Consider the following 17,454-nt stretch of genomic DNA (forward strand, 5'->3'; position numbering starts at 1 on the left):
ATAGTTGATGTTTTATTGATTTAAGTATGTTTCTCCATTTTCTAATTTTGTAGTATTAATTTACGGTAATATTATTACCTTTGCCCATATAATACAATAGATGAACTGATTGTTTGGCAATTTTTAACATCTATGTATTAGTCTTGTTGGGTACCTATCTAGCAGTATATTGGATATATGTTATCCCATGGTGGGTTGAATTTTCAACCCCTATCTCATTTTATAACCTATATATATATATATATATAGTTACTCCACGTTTTTTAAGGACAATAAAATGAAAAAAAAAGCAGTTTCTATTTGAAAGAGTTGGCAACAGCAGAGCATTTTATTGTAAAATATTGCCTCAAATGAATCTCTATTTAACTTATGCAATCAAGAATAAATAAATGTTAAATAAACGAATGATACTTTGAAAATAAAATGATTCAAACTGTTTTTCTTTTTTTGTTTTCCAGATTTTCATGTTGCCAAATTTTACTTTAGAGAATCCTGATGTTTTTAGTGGTGTGTTTCCTTGGACGCAGGTGGAAGAATCAAAACCAGATAATAATGGCAATCGGCAGTCATGTAAACTTTTACAAGAGAAGGTAGTATTTGTTTAAAACCATTCTGCACCATTTAAATACAATTATATATAAATAAAATATATGTTCTGGCTCACCCATGTAAACATGGAAAAATGATTGTTGAGGTGATGGTGATATACATACATCAGCATTTAATATCCATTTTCAATGCTGGCATGGTTTAGATGGTTTGACAGGAACTGGCAAGGCCAGGGGCCATGCCAAGTTCCATAGTTTGTTTTGAATTGGTTTCTGCAGCTGAATGCTCTTCTTAACACCAACCATTCTATGGAGTGTACTGAATGCTCTTTCATGGCACCAGCACAAGTGATTTTTATGTGGCAGCAGCACCCTGCATGTATGTATATATATATATATACATATATATAGATATAGATATAACAATAAATAAATGGAGTTAAATGCAGGTGTTATTGAAATTCTTTTACTTCTGACATGTTTCAAAGACAATATCATCATCGTTTAATGTCCGCTTTCCATGCTATCATGTGTTGGACGATTTTGATTGAGGGCTGGCGAACCAGATGGCTGCACCAGGCTCCAATCTTGATCTGGCAGAGTTTCTACAGCTGGATGCCCTTCCTAACGCCAACCACTCCAAGAATGTAGTGGGTGCTTTTTACGTGCCACCGGATCGGGCGCCAATCAGGCGGTACTGGCAACGACCTCGCTTGAATCATTTTACACGTGCCACCGGCACAGGTACCAGTGAAGCGACATTGGTAATGATCACGCTCGAATGGTGCCTTTTTACATGCCACGGGTACGGAAGCCAGTTGGTTGCTCTGGCAACGATCATGCTCGAATTAGCACCCTACTAGCATATGCACAAGTGCCAGTAAGACGACGCTGGTAACGATCATACTTGAATGGTGCCTTTTTATGTGCCACTGGCATGGAAGCCAGTTAGTCGCTCTGTCAACGATCACACTTGTATGGTGCTCTTTGCACCCCGCTAGTACGGATGCCAGTCATTGAATTGATTTTGGTTTTGATTTCACTTGCCTCAACAGGTCTTCGCAAGCAGAGTTTAGTGACCAAAGAAGGAAAAGGTACGCATAAGCGGGCTGGTTACGCTCCTGGCATAGGCCACAGGTTATGGTCTCATTTGGCTTGCCAGGTCTTCTCAACATTGATATTATTCCAAAGGAATAAAATGGTGTAAAACAATGTGTGGTTATTTGCTACCCTGGTAACTGTTTGTCTATTTTTTCCATGTTAGTTGTAAACAAGGGAAAAATACACACATCCATTTATATATATATATATATATATATATATATATATATATATATACTAGTAGTATAGCCCAGTTTTGCTCAGGATTCACTTAGAATTATTAAGCTAATTAAGCTCTTTATTTCAAACCAAACTAAGTAACATTGTTGTCAAATTTGAGCGAAATCCGTTGAAATTGGTAAACTTTTGACTGAAAATGAGTTGCAGACAATTTGATTGGGAAATCCCATAAGGAATCGGTTTATCAATTGTCTTTTTTTTTAACGTTTTTGGAGAACTTAAAGCATTCAAAGATCTTATGAGTCCTAAGTAATGCTGGCATCAAGTTTGAACAAAATACATCAAAATTGCTAAAAGTTATGGTTGAAAATTTAACCAATTTTAGTGGGAAATTCTATAATGAATCGGTTTATTGATTTTTTTTTATTATCCTGATTAAATGGAAAACCCCATAAGGAATCAGTTTATTGATTTTTCACCCCAAATAGGACTTAACCGAACACAACATTGCTGTTTCAAAAACATCTATATTTATACTTTAAAGTTGGTTTTCATACCCAATCCAGTTCTGCAGAATGAGTGTTGTGATGGGTTGAGAGTTTGATCGGCAGAGGTGATCAGGTTGCATATGCCAGCCCTTTTGAAAACACCACACCCATCATGTAACCCCACTTTGCCCATGGGTTTGGAACACTTCCAGCAAGGAAAATAGAATGCCCAAAAGGACCCCCCGATCCTCTGTGTCAGAAACAGTTATGTTCAGATCACAACTAAGTATATATATATATATATATATATATATATATATATATATATATATATATATATATATATATATATATATATATATACATATATATATATCACACACACAAACATATATGTACATACACCTATTGCATACATGTTTTTTTTATGCCCTTGCCCTTGACCCTGTCCCACCACCAATCCGCACCCAAGTAATACCATCAATTGAGGGAAATTTGGCACCTGGGCGTAAGTTGCGTAAGAAGAATAGAGAGGCCTACCTTCTCCCGCAGAGATGTGATAGTCAGATCTCCCCTTTCGAAAACATGAACAGTTTCGAAACATTGTTACAAAATAACAGCTGATTGTTTGCAAAGGAGTGTGTCTATAGTCAACACTTAGGATTTTTGACCTGGTAACTTCTGCTCTCTCCCTTGTTCATGCACGACCAGCGATATGTCGCTATGAGTAGAGCAACGGATTCAGCTAATTTGGAGCTTAGTTGTGAAGAAACAGAGAATATCGTTTATATTGTATATATATATATATACATACACATACGGGCAACACATGCTGCATACATGTTCGTATGTGTGTGACTGAAGCCATTCACACATACATACATAACAACCCCTGTCTGTTTTTGTCTGTCAGTCACTCACTTAAAACACGAAATTTTAAAAATCTGTTATCTCTCCCTTTCTCTCTCTCTCTCTCTCTCTCTTTGTACCATCACTAGAAGGGGGACTTAACTCATGTTTGCAAATGATGGTGTATTTTTCTGACTTGAAAATTGTTAGATGTTATTGTTCAAAATTATTTTTTCTGCTATTTGCTGATGCCTCGGTGCAAAATAATTTGACGAAAATACAGCTAGGGTCGTGACGAATGTCCTCCTAAAATTTGAGCGACATGCCTGCTAATTTGTGGATGTGCATAAATTGCATTCCTGTACACACACACACATCCTGCCTTTTATATATACAGATATATATATATATACCGGAGTAAACACATAACAAAAACTGTCTGACGAACGGGAACGTGAAACTCCGAGTAACAGGTTTTGTTGAATTTCTGCTGCTTTTAAATAAAGTACACACACACACACACACACACACACACACACACACACACACACATATATATATATATATATATGTATATATACACACACACACACATAAATATATATTAGAAGAAATAAGGTACTCAGAAATCTGGATGGTTTTATAGTTACAGATATTTATTAATATGTCACATGTTTTTATAAATCATATTAGTGCTTGCGTCCACTCTAGATTGAATTTTTTCAGATTTGTCTCTTTTTATAGTATTATTGAGTGTGTAGGGTGGAGAGAGCGATATAAGATAGTAAAAGAGGGCGAGGAATGGGGAGAAAGGGAGAGAGAGTGCGTGTGTGTGTGTGTGCCTTTGTATCTGAAAGAAGTGTGAAATGGAAAAGAGAAGGAAAGGATGAAAGAAGAGAGAAAGAAAAAATGTCATTCCTTGGGCATTTATAGAAGGGAAAGATCTTAAATTTTCCTTCTCCACATGTATCTTTCACAGTTCCTCCTGTCGAACATGTTGTCGGTGAATTCTGGCTCGTTGGTTTAAAGAATTTCCAGTTTTGCCTATATAACTCTCCTTGCATATTACTACGCCCTGCATCTTGCAATTCATGTCTGCATTTACTCTGAATATGTGAAAAAGTGGAAACGCTACCTCGATGACTGTTTCATCTTTTGGAATAGATCAGATCTACGAACATTCCACAACAACCTCAACACACTGCACCCATCTATCAACTTCACGATAGATACCAGCCACAATGAACTTCCCTTCCTAGACATCAACATCAAATACACAACTCCATCATCACAACAGACATCTACTAGAAAAAAACCAACACACCAATATTTAAATTTCTACTCCTGCCACCCATCCCACATAAAAAGAAACATTGCATATAGTATGGCAAGATGCATATGCAGCATAGTAACCGACTCACAAACACACCAAATAAGACTAAATGAAGTTAAAAACTTCCTACTAGAACAAAAATACCTACTCAAATTAATAAAAAACGGAATCTCAAGAGCAATGAAACTGGACATCACACAATTCAGAAACCCCAAAACGAAAAACAAAGAAAACATCATCCCTTTCATAAACACACACAACCCTGGAGTTACCAACATGTTTCAGATCATACATTCAAACCTACAAATAGTCCTACAAAGCCCCAAAATGGAAAACATACTAAACAAATATTGCATAAAAACAGTAAACAACAATACAAAAACCTGAAGAAACAACTAACAAGAGTGAAATTCCCATCAGAGACTAAAACCAAATTCTTTGTAAAAGAGTGCGAAGAAGGTAGATGTGGGATCTGCAGTAACCCCATCTACAAATATATAGAAGGAAACAAACAAATAAAATTTATGAGTAATATGCTGCATAACCTGCCCCACATGCAAGGAGAATTATGTAGGCAAAACTGGAAATTCTTTATGCCAACGAGCCAGAATTCACCGACAACATGTCCAACAGGAGGAACTGTGAAAGGTTCCACTGGGTAAATACTTAGATACATGTGGAGAAGAAAAATTTAAGATCTTTCCTTTCTATAAATGCCCAAGGAATGACACCTTCAGGAAAAGTATGGAAAAATACTCCTGACAGCATCATGGGATGTTGGATGGAGGTTCTGATTAAGTTGCTAGGGGTTTAGTTTGGACCAGACCTCCAAATAGAGAACTGGGCCGAGGTATTGAGCAGAGTGCCCCACATAGTCAAGACCTGGTCTTGGCGGTGGCTATCTCTGAAAGGGAGGATGGAAGTGGCCAATGTGTTCATGGCATCGGTCATCACCTACCACCTAACTGTCGTTCCTTGTCTTGATTCGTGATTGATCAAGCTGGAGAGTCAGCTCTTCCACTTCTTGTGGAAGAGCTTGAAACCGCTTGTGAGATGCTCTATTTGCTGCCAACAACCATTAAAGAGTGAGCTAGGAATGCCTTGGCTGTTGATGCGCAGAGGTGCGCTGAGGTTGAGGCATCTGTGACTCTACCTGGATGGTGAACGAGTGTGGTCTCTGCTGGGGAAACGAATGTTTCTCAAGTTCACTAGTTTCTGTGAACAGGAAACTTGGTTCTATCGAAGATTGAAGTTGGGTACAAGGTTTACAGAGTGTCGCAAGGCTCTCCTGCTATTCTGTCACTCAGGCAATGTCTGTGGTGGAGGTTTGACCACATTCTTTCATAGAGGGCTTGTAGAGGTGGAATGTGATGATACCTTAAGGGAATCCTTAGGTCTCGGCGATAATCAGCTAGCTAGTCTGTTCCAATGTACATCCAAGCTGAAGACCTTGGACAACTTTCAGAAGTCTCTTGTATGGCAGTGTTACCGAGGAGCTTTACCTGTTTGGGACAAACTCATAAGGCATGATGGTCATGGCCCTTCAACCTGTCCAAGGTGTGAGCAGGATAGGGAAACTGTCCCGCCAGATGTGTGGGTTTATGCTGAACAACTGTTGTCAAGCACAGGAAGAGTATGACTATTGACTGAGTCTATTGTAAAAATTGACCTGCCCGATTTCTTATCGAAAGACAGTAAGAATTGTTTTCTCATTGTAGTAGTAATTGCGAGAGAGGTGATTTAAATGACAAGACTGAAAGTGTTAAAGTCAGGTACCTTCCACACTGGCCTTGAATTGGTGAATTACTTCACCTTTCACCATAAAAGAAAAATAGGGCTCGGGAGAAAATGCCTGACTGTGAAAATGTTCGAAGATCGATGGAAGAATGTAACACGAATGTAATCTCATGAATGCAACACAGGATGTGCCTCGGGTATCAGTGGCAAAGCAGGGCTTGTGGGGTCCAAATTTAATCTGCCTTCCCACTTCATCCGTAATGTCTTCCGGTCTGTCCTACCATTCAATTTAATTACAATTTCATATTTTTTGTAAAATTTTTAACGTCATATTTTTGTGTATAATCATTCGCCTATCTGACCCAAAAATCAGATTGTGTTGTCCCCTCTTCATTGGCCCCTTGTGGGTAATTAAAAGTCACCTGGTATGTAGATGTGTTTATGAACTTTGTGTAACATACTGATGAAGGGAGTGCCATGATTAATAATATAAAATGTCATATTTCTTGACATATCTCTGAAACAGCCTGCAGATGTGTTTTTTATATTTTTTCTTTCGTTGTTTTTAATGTCTTTTTACTCCTTAATCTTCTCAAGAAAAATTTTTAATTCCAACATACTAAAGTTTTATAATTTTAAATGTACTTACAAAAGAAATTCTTCTTAAATTCAGTTGTTTTTTTAAAAATTCAATCGTGTTTTATTTATTGCATTGACATTTGTTTATTTATATATATTTATGTATTCTGGAATTTTATTTCCAATTCATTGAGAATATATGAATTTATATAAGTTTGGAATGTGCATTTTAATTATGTTCTTTTAGACTTCGCCTGCGTTGCATCCATAAAAAAGTATTATTTTGAATATAGCTCATAATGAGCACTACATCTTCCTATCTATATTAATGTGAATTATTGTTAACATTAACAAGCTCTAAATAGACTATATATTTTATATATTTATATGTATATATATATATATATAACATAAGGGACGTTAGCCATCTGAATGTGGCTAGGGACAGGGCAGGGCGGTGGGGGTGTTACTGATGCATTTAGCCCCAGGCGATCATCAACGTCACCATGGGTTTTGCAGTAAATCACTATATCATCCATAACTTTTGTATTATCCACTCAAATTACACCAAAATCTCAGACAATACCAATTAATATTGTATTTATTGTCTGTGAAAATTATAGAATATAAAACAACTTTAATAAAAACTTATACCTACTTTTCTGACAAAAACAATGCCGTTCTGAACATTTTGGCCGCAACTGTATGTCAGGTCACTTTCGAGTGCTACTGGTAACATGTAACCCAGTACAACCTGTTGCATGGTCGGGTTGTCGGCGACTAAACCAGCAACCCCACCAAGCTTGCTTGGTGAGGAGGGTGTTTATTGGACAACCTGTGGGATGAAAAACAAAACCCATCAAAGGGCGGAGGAACTCTTGAGAGTCAACGGCCATCCAATAAATGTCTTAAGGCTGTATCATGCACGGGGACATAGAAATAATTGGACTGAATACCCGATCGTGTGGTTAAACCATTGGGAGTGAAGGACTCCTAGCCTTTGTTAGGGCATCCTTCTAGGAGAAGGTAACTTGAATAACTGGAATAACTCCGACATAAAACCTGCGGCTCAGTGGTTACCGATGATGTTGACTTGTTCTTCTTTTCAGATTATGGCTGCTGTTGCTTAGTGAGTGGGATTGACTCAGTGCACAGCCTTTCCTCACTTTGAAAAAAATCTTCTTGCACAGGCATTGCACGAAAACAACATTGATTATGCTTCGCACACTGGCCATACTCAATAACGAGGGGGCAGCCACCATAGATATATATATATATATATATATATATATATATATATATATACTAGCATTAAAGACCCGTCGTTGCCAGGTCATAGTGCTAGTGCATGTATATATGTGTATATATATGTGTACATATTACATGTACATCTATATATATACATCTGCACATAAAATACAAATACAAAGTTATACCTTGATATCGCTAGTGATAACAATACTCAAAATGTATAACAGACTGGAATTGTTAGCCCGTCTCTTGTAATTTCGATCAATTGTATCTTGTCCTCCCTCTTGTATAGAAGTGTGGCTACAATCCAACCTACCTCTACCGGGGGGGGGGGGGGCATTATATATATATATATATATACATACATACATACATACATAACTCCACTGACCAGATCTGTGGATGGTGCAAACTTCCCTCATGACCCAAAATAACGTGGTGGTGGAACAATGTTGTAGATCAAAGACTTGAGGTATTTCGTGTTGCAAGACACTGTGTGAGAGAGAATCGAGATGTTGTAGGAGAGAAATGTGTTCGCATGGATGATAGTTCTCTTGCGCTAAATGGGGCTGCGAAGAGAGAGGTTTGGAGATGCCACTATGAAAGGTTGCTGAATAAAAAAAATGAATGGGAGAAAGAGAGTCTGCTGAATGTCGACCCAAGTGTGGGACCAGCTATCCGAGTTGACAGTACCTTGGTAGATAAAGCAATTAAAAGTATGAAGACAGGGAAAGCCCCCGGCACATCAGGAATTACTGCTTAGATGCTCAAAATATCTGGCAGTTTCGGCTATAGCCTAGTCACCCATATATTTAACCAGGTGATACACGAAGGAGTCATACCCAATGACTGGTGTAGCAGCATAATAGTCAACTGCTACAATGGTAAAGGTGACGCTTTAGATACAAATAATTACAGAGGTATCAAGCTGTTGGATCAGCTAATGAAGGTCACGGAGAGGGTCATAGCCCAACTAATTAGGGAGAGAGTCAGTTTGGATGAGATGCAGTTTGGTTTCGTGCCAGGGCAAAGCACCACTGATGCTATATTTCTGGTAAGACAGCTGTAGGAGAAGTACCTAGCCAAAGATAAGTCCCTGTACCTGGCTTTCATTGACATGGAGAAAGCCTTTGACAGGGTCCCCCGATACCTTATCTGGTGGTCAATGAGGAAACTAGGGATAGATGAATGGTTAGTGAGAGCTGTGCAAGCCATGTACAGGGACGCTGTCAGTAAGGTGAGTGTTGGCAATGAGTACACTGAAGAATTCAGAGTAGAGATAGGGGTCCACCAAGGTGCAGTCCTCAACCTCTTCCTATCTATCATAGTCCTCCAGGCAATAATTGAGGAATTCAAGACAGGATGCCCCTGGGAGCTCCTCTATGCTGATGACCTTGTTCTAATTGCTTAGTCACTATCAGAACTAGAGAAGTTTCAAGTATGGAAACAAGGATTAGAATTGAAGGGCCTTAGAGTCAACCTAGCTAAAACCAAAGTCCTAATAAGTAGGAAGGCAGGCAAACCACAAACCCCTTTAGGTAGATGGCCCTGCTCGATCTGTAGTAGAGGCGTAGGTAGAAACTCTATAAGATGTACCCAGTGTAAGCTATGGACACATAAGAGGTGCAGTAATATCAGAGGAAGGCTAACTGGGAAGGTAGCTTTTGTATGTGGCAGATGCTCAGGAGCAATAAACACTGAAAATGCACAGAGAACAACTTCGGCCATATTCCAGGGAGAAAGACTAGAAGTAGTTGAAAGCTTCCGTTACCTAGGTGACCAAGTCAGTAGCAGGGTAGGGTGCACTGAAAGTGTAGCTGCTAGAATAAGAATAGCTTGGGCAAACTTCAGAGAGCTCTTACCTCTGCTGGTGACAAAGGGCCTCTTGCTCAGAGTAAAAGATAGCCGGTATGATGCATGTGTACTAAAAGCCATGCTACATGGCAGTGAAACATAGGCTGTGACTGCTGAGGACATGCAGAAGCTTGCAAGGAATGAAGCCAGTATGATCTGATGGATGTGTAATGTCAGTGTGCATACTCGACAGTGTTAGTGCCCTGAGAGAAAGGTTGGACCTAAGAAGCATCAGATGTGGTGTGCAAGAGAGACAACTGCGCTGGTATGGTCATGTGGTGAGAATGGATGTGGATAGTTGTGTGAAAATGTGCCCCACCCTAGCGGTTGAGGGAACCTGTGGAAGAGGTAGACCCAGGAAACCTGGGATGAAGTGGTGAAGCACGACCTTCGAACTTTTGGCCTCACCAAGGAAATGACTAGTGACTGAGACCTTTGGAAATATGCTGTGCTTGAGAAGACCTGGCAAGCCAAATGAGACCATAACCTCGTGGCCTATGCCAGGGGCATAACCAGCCCACTTATGCATACCTTTTCTTTCTTTGGACACTAAACTCTGCATGAGGACTGGCACCCTTGCTAGCGGGATGCAAAGGGCACCATACGAGTGTAATCATTGACAGAGTGGCTAATTGGCTTTCGTGCCAGTGGCACATAAAAGGCACCATTCTAGTGTGATCATTACCTGTGTCGCCTTACTGGCACTTGTGCCCCGTGCTAGTAGGGTGCTAAAATCACCATCCAAGAGTGATCGTTGCCAGAGCGGCTAACTGGCTTCCTTGCCGGTGGCATGTAAAAGGCACCATTCGAGCGTGATCGTTATCAGCATCGCCTTATTGGCACCTGTGCCGGTGGCATGTGTAAAAAGATTTGAGTGAGGTCGTTGCCAGTACTGCCTGACTGGCCCCCATGCCGGTGGCACATAAAAGCACCCACTACACTCTCGGAGTGGTTGCCGTTAGGAAGGGCATCCAGCTGTAGAAACTCAGCCAGATCAAGATTGGAGCCTAGTGCAGTCATCTGGTTCGCCAGCCCTCAGTCAAACCATCCAAACCATACTTGTATGGAAAGTGGACGTTAAATGATGATGATGATGAGGATAACTCCAAGAAAGTTAGAGGTTGTGAATCCAACCCACTAAGGGATAATCTCTCGAATGACCTGCTGTTTTTGAGGAGACCTGTTGAGTCAAGTACATTAACGTCAACATCAAAATAAAAATTCAAATGGAAATTGTAGTTAAGACACCCGTGCCGGTGACACGTAAAAAGCACCATTCGAACGTGGCAGATACTAGCGTTGCCTGACTGGCGTCCGTGTCGGTGACTCGTAAAAGCACCAAGCGATCGTGGCCGTTTGCCAGCCTGCTCTGGCTCCTGTGCCTGTGGCACGTAAAAAAACACCCACTACACTCACAGTGTGGCTGGTGTTAGGAAGGGCATCAAGCTGTAGAAACACTGCCAAATCAGACTAGAGCCTGGTGCAGCCTCCATGGCTTACCAGACCCTGGTCGAACCGTCCAACCCATGCTTGCATGGAAAACGGACGTTAAATGAAGATGATGATGATGAATATGCTTCTGGTAGAATACCCAGTTATTAATACACAAGTGTTTTTATTTCATTGCTATTACATTACCTAGTGTACTAAATGGGTGAAGGTAAAGAGATATGTTACCATTAATTTATATAGCAATAAGAAAATGGACGGGATCAATAGGTGATTCTTCAACTTTTATATTGACAAGATACATACGGTAACTTTGATATTTTGTCCCTGGTTTGAGTTTGATCCAACTGATTTCCGACATGTATTTCAACCATATAGTACCCATTTAAGTTACTAAATATATTAATAACTCACATAGTTGGACTTATACATATAATATTATTTTTACTACAGCTATTATTATTATTGTTATTGGGTTTTTTTTCTTCTAAATAACTTGTAATAACTTACTTCTCATATGTATTATATTAAAATATATTAAAATAATATCCCCTTACTAGATCACTTTAACCATTAATTCATGTTTGTGTGTCTGTGTATGTTTGTCTGTGTGTGTGTATATATATATATATATATATATATATATGTGTGTGTGTGTGTGTATATATATATATATATATATATATATATATATATATAAAACTGAAGTTGTGTGTGAGAGACTCTATCTCCTCCGATTTAGATTCTTAACTACTCCCACATTTTGCAGTGCAGTTTAACCAAAAGCGGGTATCTTATAGTCGTCATTCATATCGAGCCCTTCCGGGTATTAGCGCGCGTCTACGATGAGTCTACGATTTAAAAAAGAAATTTACCATCATTTTTCCGCATTTTTAATGATTTTTGCTTGGGTATATAAGGGTAGTAACTCTCTAAAAATGCTTATATAGTTATTTCCCTTACAATATGAGCAACGCCGGGCGATACTGCTAGTATATATATATATTTGTTTTGTTTACAATTTGTTTTATTTCGTTAGTTATCAATTAACCAACTAACTGAGACAAAGTAATTAAAAAAAATTGTTAACCAATTAGATTAAGTAAATGAATAAAAATGACCCCTCCCCACTTCCCGCAAGATTTAAACTACTCTAATAATAAGAAACTACAGTGAAAAAAGTATACGTTTCTCTCTATATATATAAATATAAATTAGTCTGTGAATTATCCTACATTCCAAAACATATATAATACGTATGTACATATAAGTATGTTTGAATGGAAAAATATATATGTATATATATATATTTGTGCGTATATGTATGTGTGCATATGTATATATATATATGTTCCTCATGTGTATGCAGATTCGTTCTGACATAACTGTAATAACTTTATGATATATTGATTGTAAAATTACTATCCTTATTACTTTAAAAATATCTGTTTATATATTATATTCTTGTATTTCGGAATGGTTATTTTGCCAGTTTAGCCAATAATTATATTCTATATTATATCTATTGTGAATAACAGAATGCATCTAATATTAATAGTATTAGTAATAACTGATTATTGTACATGCTTATTAATGCAAATATGTATGTACATTTCAGTATATATATAAGTATTTATGTATATCTATATATGTATGTATATCTATATATGTAAGTATTCAAATGTGTGTGTATTTTTATTTATTTTATATTTATATTTATTTATAACTTAACATTATGTAATTTATAATCTCTGATGGAGCCTAGAGAAATACCCAAGTACCTAAATACTATCTACCTATTACTTCAGTCCACTTGAGTAATAAAGGTAGAATGAGGTATTTTTACCTCTTGGCTGAAACAGCTGTAAGTTATTTTCCCAATTTATATTCATGTATGTTATATTATAATAATTACTGGTATCCTTATATATTAATATATTTTATCTGTATATATATATATATATATATATATATATATATATATATATATATAATAGGTATGATGTGTGTGTGTGTGTGTACATGAATGTAATGTATGCATGTCCACAAATTAACATGCATGTTGCTCCAATTTTAGGAGGACATTCGTCATGATACTAGCTGTATTTTCGTCAAATTATTTTCCCCCGAGGCACCAGTGAATAGCGGTAAAAATAAATTTTCGACCATAACTTAACAATTTTCACGGCAGAGAAATCCACCATTGTTTATACAAACATGAGTTAACTCCCCTTCTAGTGACGGTGTAAAGAGGGAGAGGGAGAGAGAGAGACATAACAGATTTTAAAAATTTCGTCTTTTTACTGAGCGATTAACAGGCCAAAACAGACAGGTGTTGTTATGTATGTATGTATGTGTGAATGGCTTCAATCACACACACACACGAGCATGTATGCGTACAAAACACATGTATGCAATGTGTGTGTGTGTGTGTGTGTGTGTTGCCCATATATATATATACATACACACACACAATATAAATGATATTCTCCGTTTCTCCACAACTAATTTCCATATTGACTGAATCCAATGCTCTACTCATTGCGATATATAGCTGGTCATGCGTGAACATGGGAGAGAGTAGATGTTACCGGAGCAAAAGACCTACGTGTTGACTATAGACACACTCCTTTGCAAATGATCAGCTATCATTTTGTAAACAATGTTTCAAAACTGTCCATGTTTTCGAAAGGAGAGATCTGACTCTTTTCAACCATAACATCTACCATTTTTGATGTATTTGTTCAAACTTGATGCCAACATTACTTAGGACTCATGGGATCTTTGAATGCGTTAAGTTCTTCAAAAACGAAAAAGAGAAAAAACCAATTGATGAGTGGAAAAAATTGATAAAGCGATTCCTTTTGAGATTTTCCAATCAAATTGTCTGCAAAATTTCATCCAAAAGTTTACCAATTTCAACGGATTTCACTGAAATTTGACATTGGTGTTACTTAGTTTGCTTTGAAATAAAGAGCTTGATTAGCTTAATAATCCTAACTTAATCTCGAGCAAAGCTGGGCTATACTGCTTGTATCTTATATGTAAAGCATAATATGTTATACATGTATGTATATTATTGTAATTATCAGTTTAGTAAATAAATACATAAGTTAACATAATATAATGTCTAAAAGTTGATGAACCACTTATTGATCCCCTCCATTTTCTTATTGCTATATATATATATATGTAGAGGCACATGACCTAGTGGTTAGAGGAGCGGACTGGCTGTTGAGGGATCGTGGGTTTGAATCTCAGGCCGGGCAATGTGTGTGTTTATGAGCAAAACACCTAAGCTCCACACAACTCCGGCAGAAGATAATGGCGAACTTCTGCTGATAATTTCGCCACTACTTTCTCTCACTATTTCCTCCTGTATCTTGCAGCTCACCTGTGACGGACTGGGAAACCGGCCCTATGAGCCAGGCAAGGCTCAAGAAGGAACAAACAATATATTTGTGTATATATGTATATGTATATATACATATACAGAATTAATGCCGAAAAAATGTGGGGAAAAATCTTCCAGAATTCACCGAGTTCAAATATTATGTCAAACAATGTCAGCTACAATAACTCAGCTATTAACAAAGTGAAGTCACGTGTTTTCATGAATGTACCAATGAGAATTAGGTTCAGATTTACATTTAAATAACAATGGGTACTCTTGGCCAGCGTGTTGGTCTTATGAACCAAAATATTTTTCGGCCAGCTACAGCCAGGTTTGACAAGACAATACATAACTTTAATTATAATTATTATTATCATTATAATTTTTTCTTATTGAATTGCCCTTTGAAATGTTTGCATGTGCTCATTAAATCTAATTTTGATTTTTTAACATTTCTCCATTTTTATAATTGTTTATGGTATCTTTATACCTATAATGAACATTTTCAATATGTATGTGTGTGTATAAAAAAAAAAAACTCGCCACTCTAGCCATCTCTCCTTCCTCAGCCATCACGTACATCCCGTGGCTTCCTCTTGAAGTTCCATGCCACCCCCTATTCCTCCTCCCTCATCGAACCACCCTCGCCCGCACTTCCCGCCTCCTCATCCGTGCAACCATCCGTTCCACCCGCTCTCTCCTCCCTCTGCCCTCCACTCTTCACCCAACCTATTCTCCGCTTCATTCTTAATCTCAACCACCAACTTCACAATTTCCTCACACACACAAAAAACAAAAAACTCCACCACCTCCTCAACCCTTCACCTCCTTCCCCCCATCCCCTACATCTTCCCCTCCTGCTCCCCCGACTCCCTCCATTCCCGCACCCACCACCCCATCCCCCTTCCCCCTCCTTGGACCCACACTCACCCCACCCTGACCTTCCTATGCCTACCCCATCTTCACCCAACCACCCCAACTCTCCTCCCCACACCTCTGCACTCCCTCTTCCTGAGCCCACTCATCCCACCACTCCGCTTCCTCGCACTGTTGTCACTATACCCCCCCAATCTCCCCCTCTCCGCTGCCGAGCGCTCTCTCCTCAGTAAGGGACTCCGCTTCACGCCTCTCACGCGCCACTGTGACGAATTCGAGACTCGGACTGACATCAACCAGTTCCTCTGCCGCCTCAAACTTTGCGCATTATTCCACGCGTCCCAGCAGCGTCACAACAATCAGGATTGCCTTTTGGAGCTGGGGCGCCGCCCATCCAACTGGACGCCACCCCCAGGCCAATTCAGTAGCCTAGATTTGTTCGTGAATGACTGCAATGCGTTGGTCCACCAGTTTAACTTTAAACAAAGACCCCTCTGAGACAACCTCACTCGGGCTGAATTGATTGCCCTTTGCCACCTCCGTCCCTGCAATGACATTGTCATCAAACCGGCGGACAAAGGCGGAGCAGTGGTGGTGTGGCGCACAGATTTATACAGGGAGGAAGCGCTCATCCAGCTTCAAAATCCCCTCTTCTATCGCCTCCTCCCCTCCGATCCCACCTCTTCTTACCAACAGCGAGTGTCCTCCGCCATCCACGACCTCATCTCCTCTTCTGCTTCCTCCCCACCGCCACCAACCTCATCGTCCACACACCCCGCACCTCCACCATCTATTTCCTTCCCAAAATTCATAAATCCAATAACCGTGGCCACCCCATCGTTTCCATCTGTAATTGCCCCACTGAACACCTTTCCCTATACCTCGACCGCATCCTGTCCCCCTTAGTCGCAGCCCTCCCATCTCACATATATGACACCAACCACGCTCTCCGTCTTTTCAATTCCTTTTCCTTCCCTTCCAGCCCCTCACACCTCCTCTTCACCTTAGACATAAAATCCTTGTATACAGTAATTCCCCACAATGACGGTCTCTTAGCCCTCCAACACTTCCTCGACCGTCGTCCCGACCCCACCCCCAGCACCCACACCCTTCTCCACCTGGCAGAGCTCGTCCTCACCCTCAACTGTTTCACGGGGAAACGTACCCACAGCTGTCCGGGTTCGCGATGGGAACGAGAATGGGCCCCAATTTCGCCAATCTCTTTGTTGGCTACATTGAGGCCCAAGTATTCTCCCAATTCTCCGGGCCGACCCCAGAACTATACGGTTGCTACATAGACGACTGCATAGGCGCCACCTCCCTTTCCCGCGAACAACTCTGCCATTTCATCTCTTTCCTCTCCAACTTCCACCCCTCTGTACAATTCACTTTCACCATCTCCAATATCTCTGTCAACTTCCTTGATATCTCTCTCAGCATCGACCACCCCTCCCACTCTCTCACCACCTCCGCCTCATTCAAACCCACGGATTCCCACCTCTATCTCAACTTCTCCTCCTCCCACCCTTTCCACACCAAACGGGCCATCCCCCACTCCCAGTTCCTCCGCCTCCGACACTTGTGCAGCCGTGACCAGGATTTCGAGACCCAATCTCAATACCTGGCCCGCCTGTTCAGGCATCGAAGATACCCACCTACACTGGTTTTGAATGCCCTCACCCGCGCCCGTCGCATCGACCGCACCACTGCCCTTTCTCCTTCCTCTCACCCCACCTCCAACTGCACCCCCTTTTCCCTCCTTTTCCACCCCTCTACTCTACCCCTTTGTTGGAAGATACTACGTGCCTTCCGTCG

The 17,454-nt window shown here is 39.8% G+C and overlaps 1 protein-coding gene and 1 long non-coding RNA gene across 2 annotated transcripts in view; one reads left to right on the forward strand and one right to left on the reverse strand.

Moving 5' to 3' along the window:
* Positions 1 to 459: 459 nt before the first annotated feature.
* LOC115230629 (vacuolar protein sorting-associated protein 54-like) overlaps positions 460 to 17,454 on the forward strand; it is a 31,830-nt gene continuing 14,835 nt past the window's right edge. The window contains exon 1 of the mRNA XM_029800770.2: positions 460 to 590. Within this exon, the coding sequence (XP_029656630.2) occupies positions 465 to 590 (126 nt within the window). The 5' untranslated portion in view covers positions 460 to 464. The remainder of the gene's footprint in view (positions 591 to 17,454) is intronic.
* The window catches only part of LOC118761644, a 9,011-nt gene continuing 8,409 nt past the window's right edge, over positions 16,853 to 17,454 (reverse strand). The window contains exon 3 of the long non-coding RNA XR_004997534.1: positions 16,853 to 17,013. This is a non-coding gene — a long non-coding RNA (uncharacterized LOC118761644). The remainder of the gene's footprint in view (positions 17,014 to 17,454) is intronic.

Source organism: Octopus sinensis, unplaced genomic scaffold (genome assembly GCF_006345805.1).
Source record: "Octopus sinensis unplaced genomic scaffold, ASM634580v1 Contig15961, whole genome shotgun sequence".
In the NCBI taxonomy this organism is placed as follows: Eukaryota; Metazoa; Mollusca; class Cephalopoda; order Octopoda; family Octopodidae; genus Octopus; species Octopus sinensis.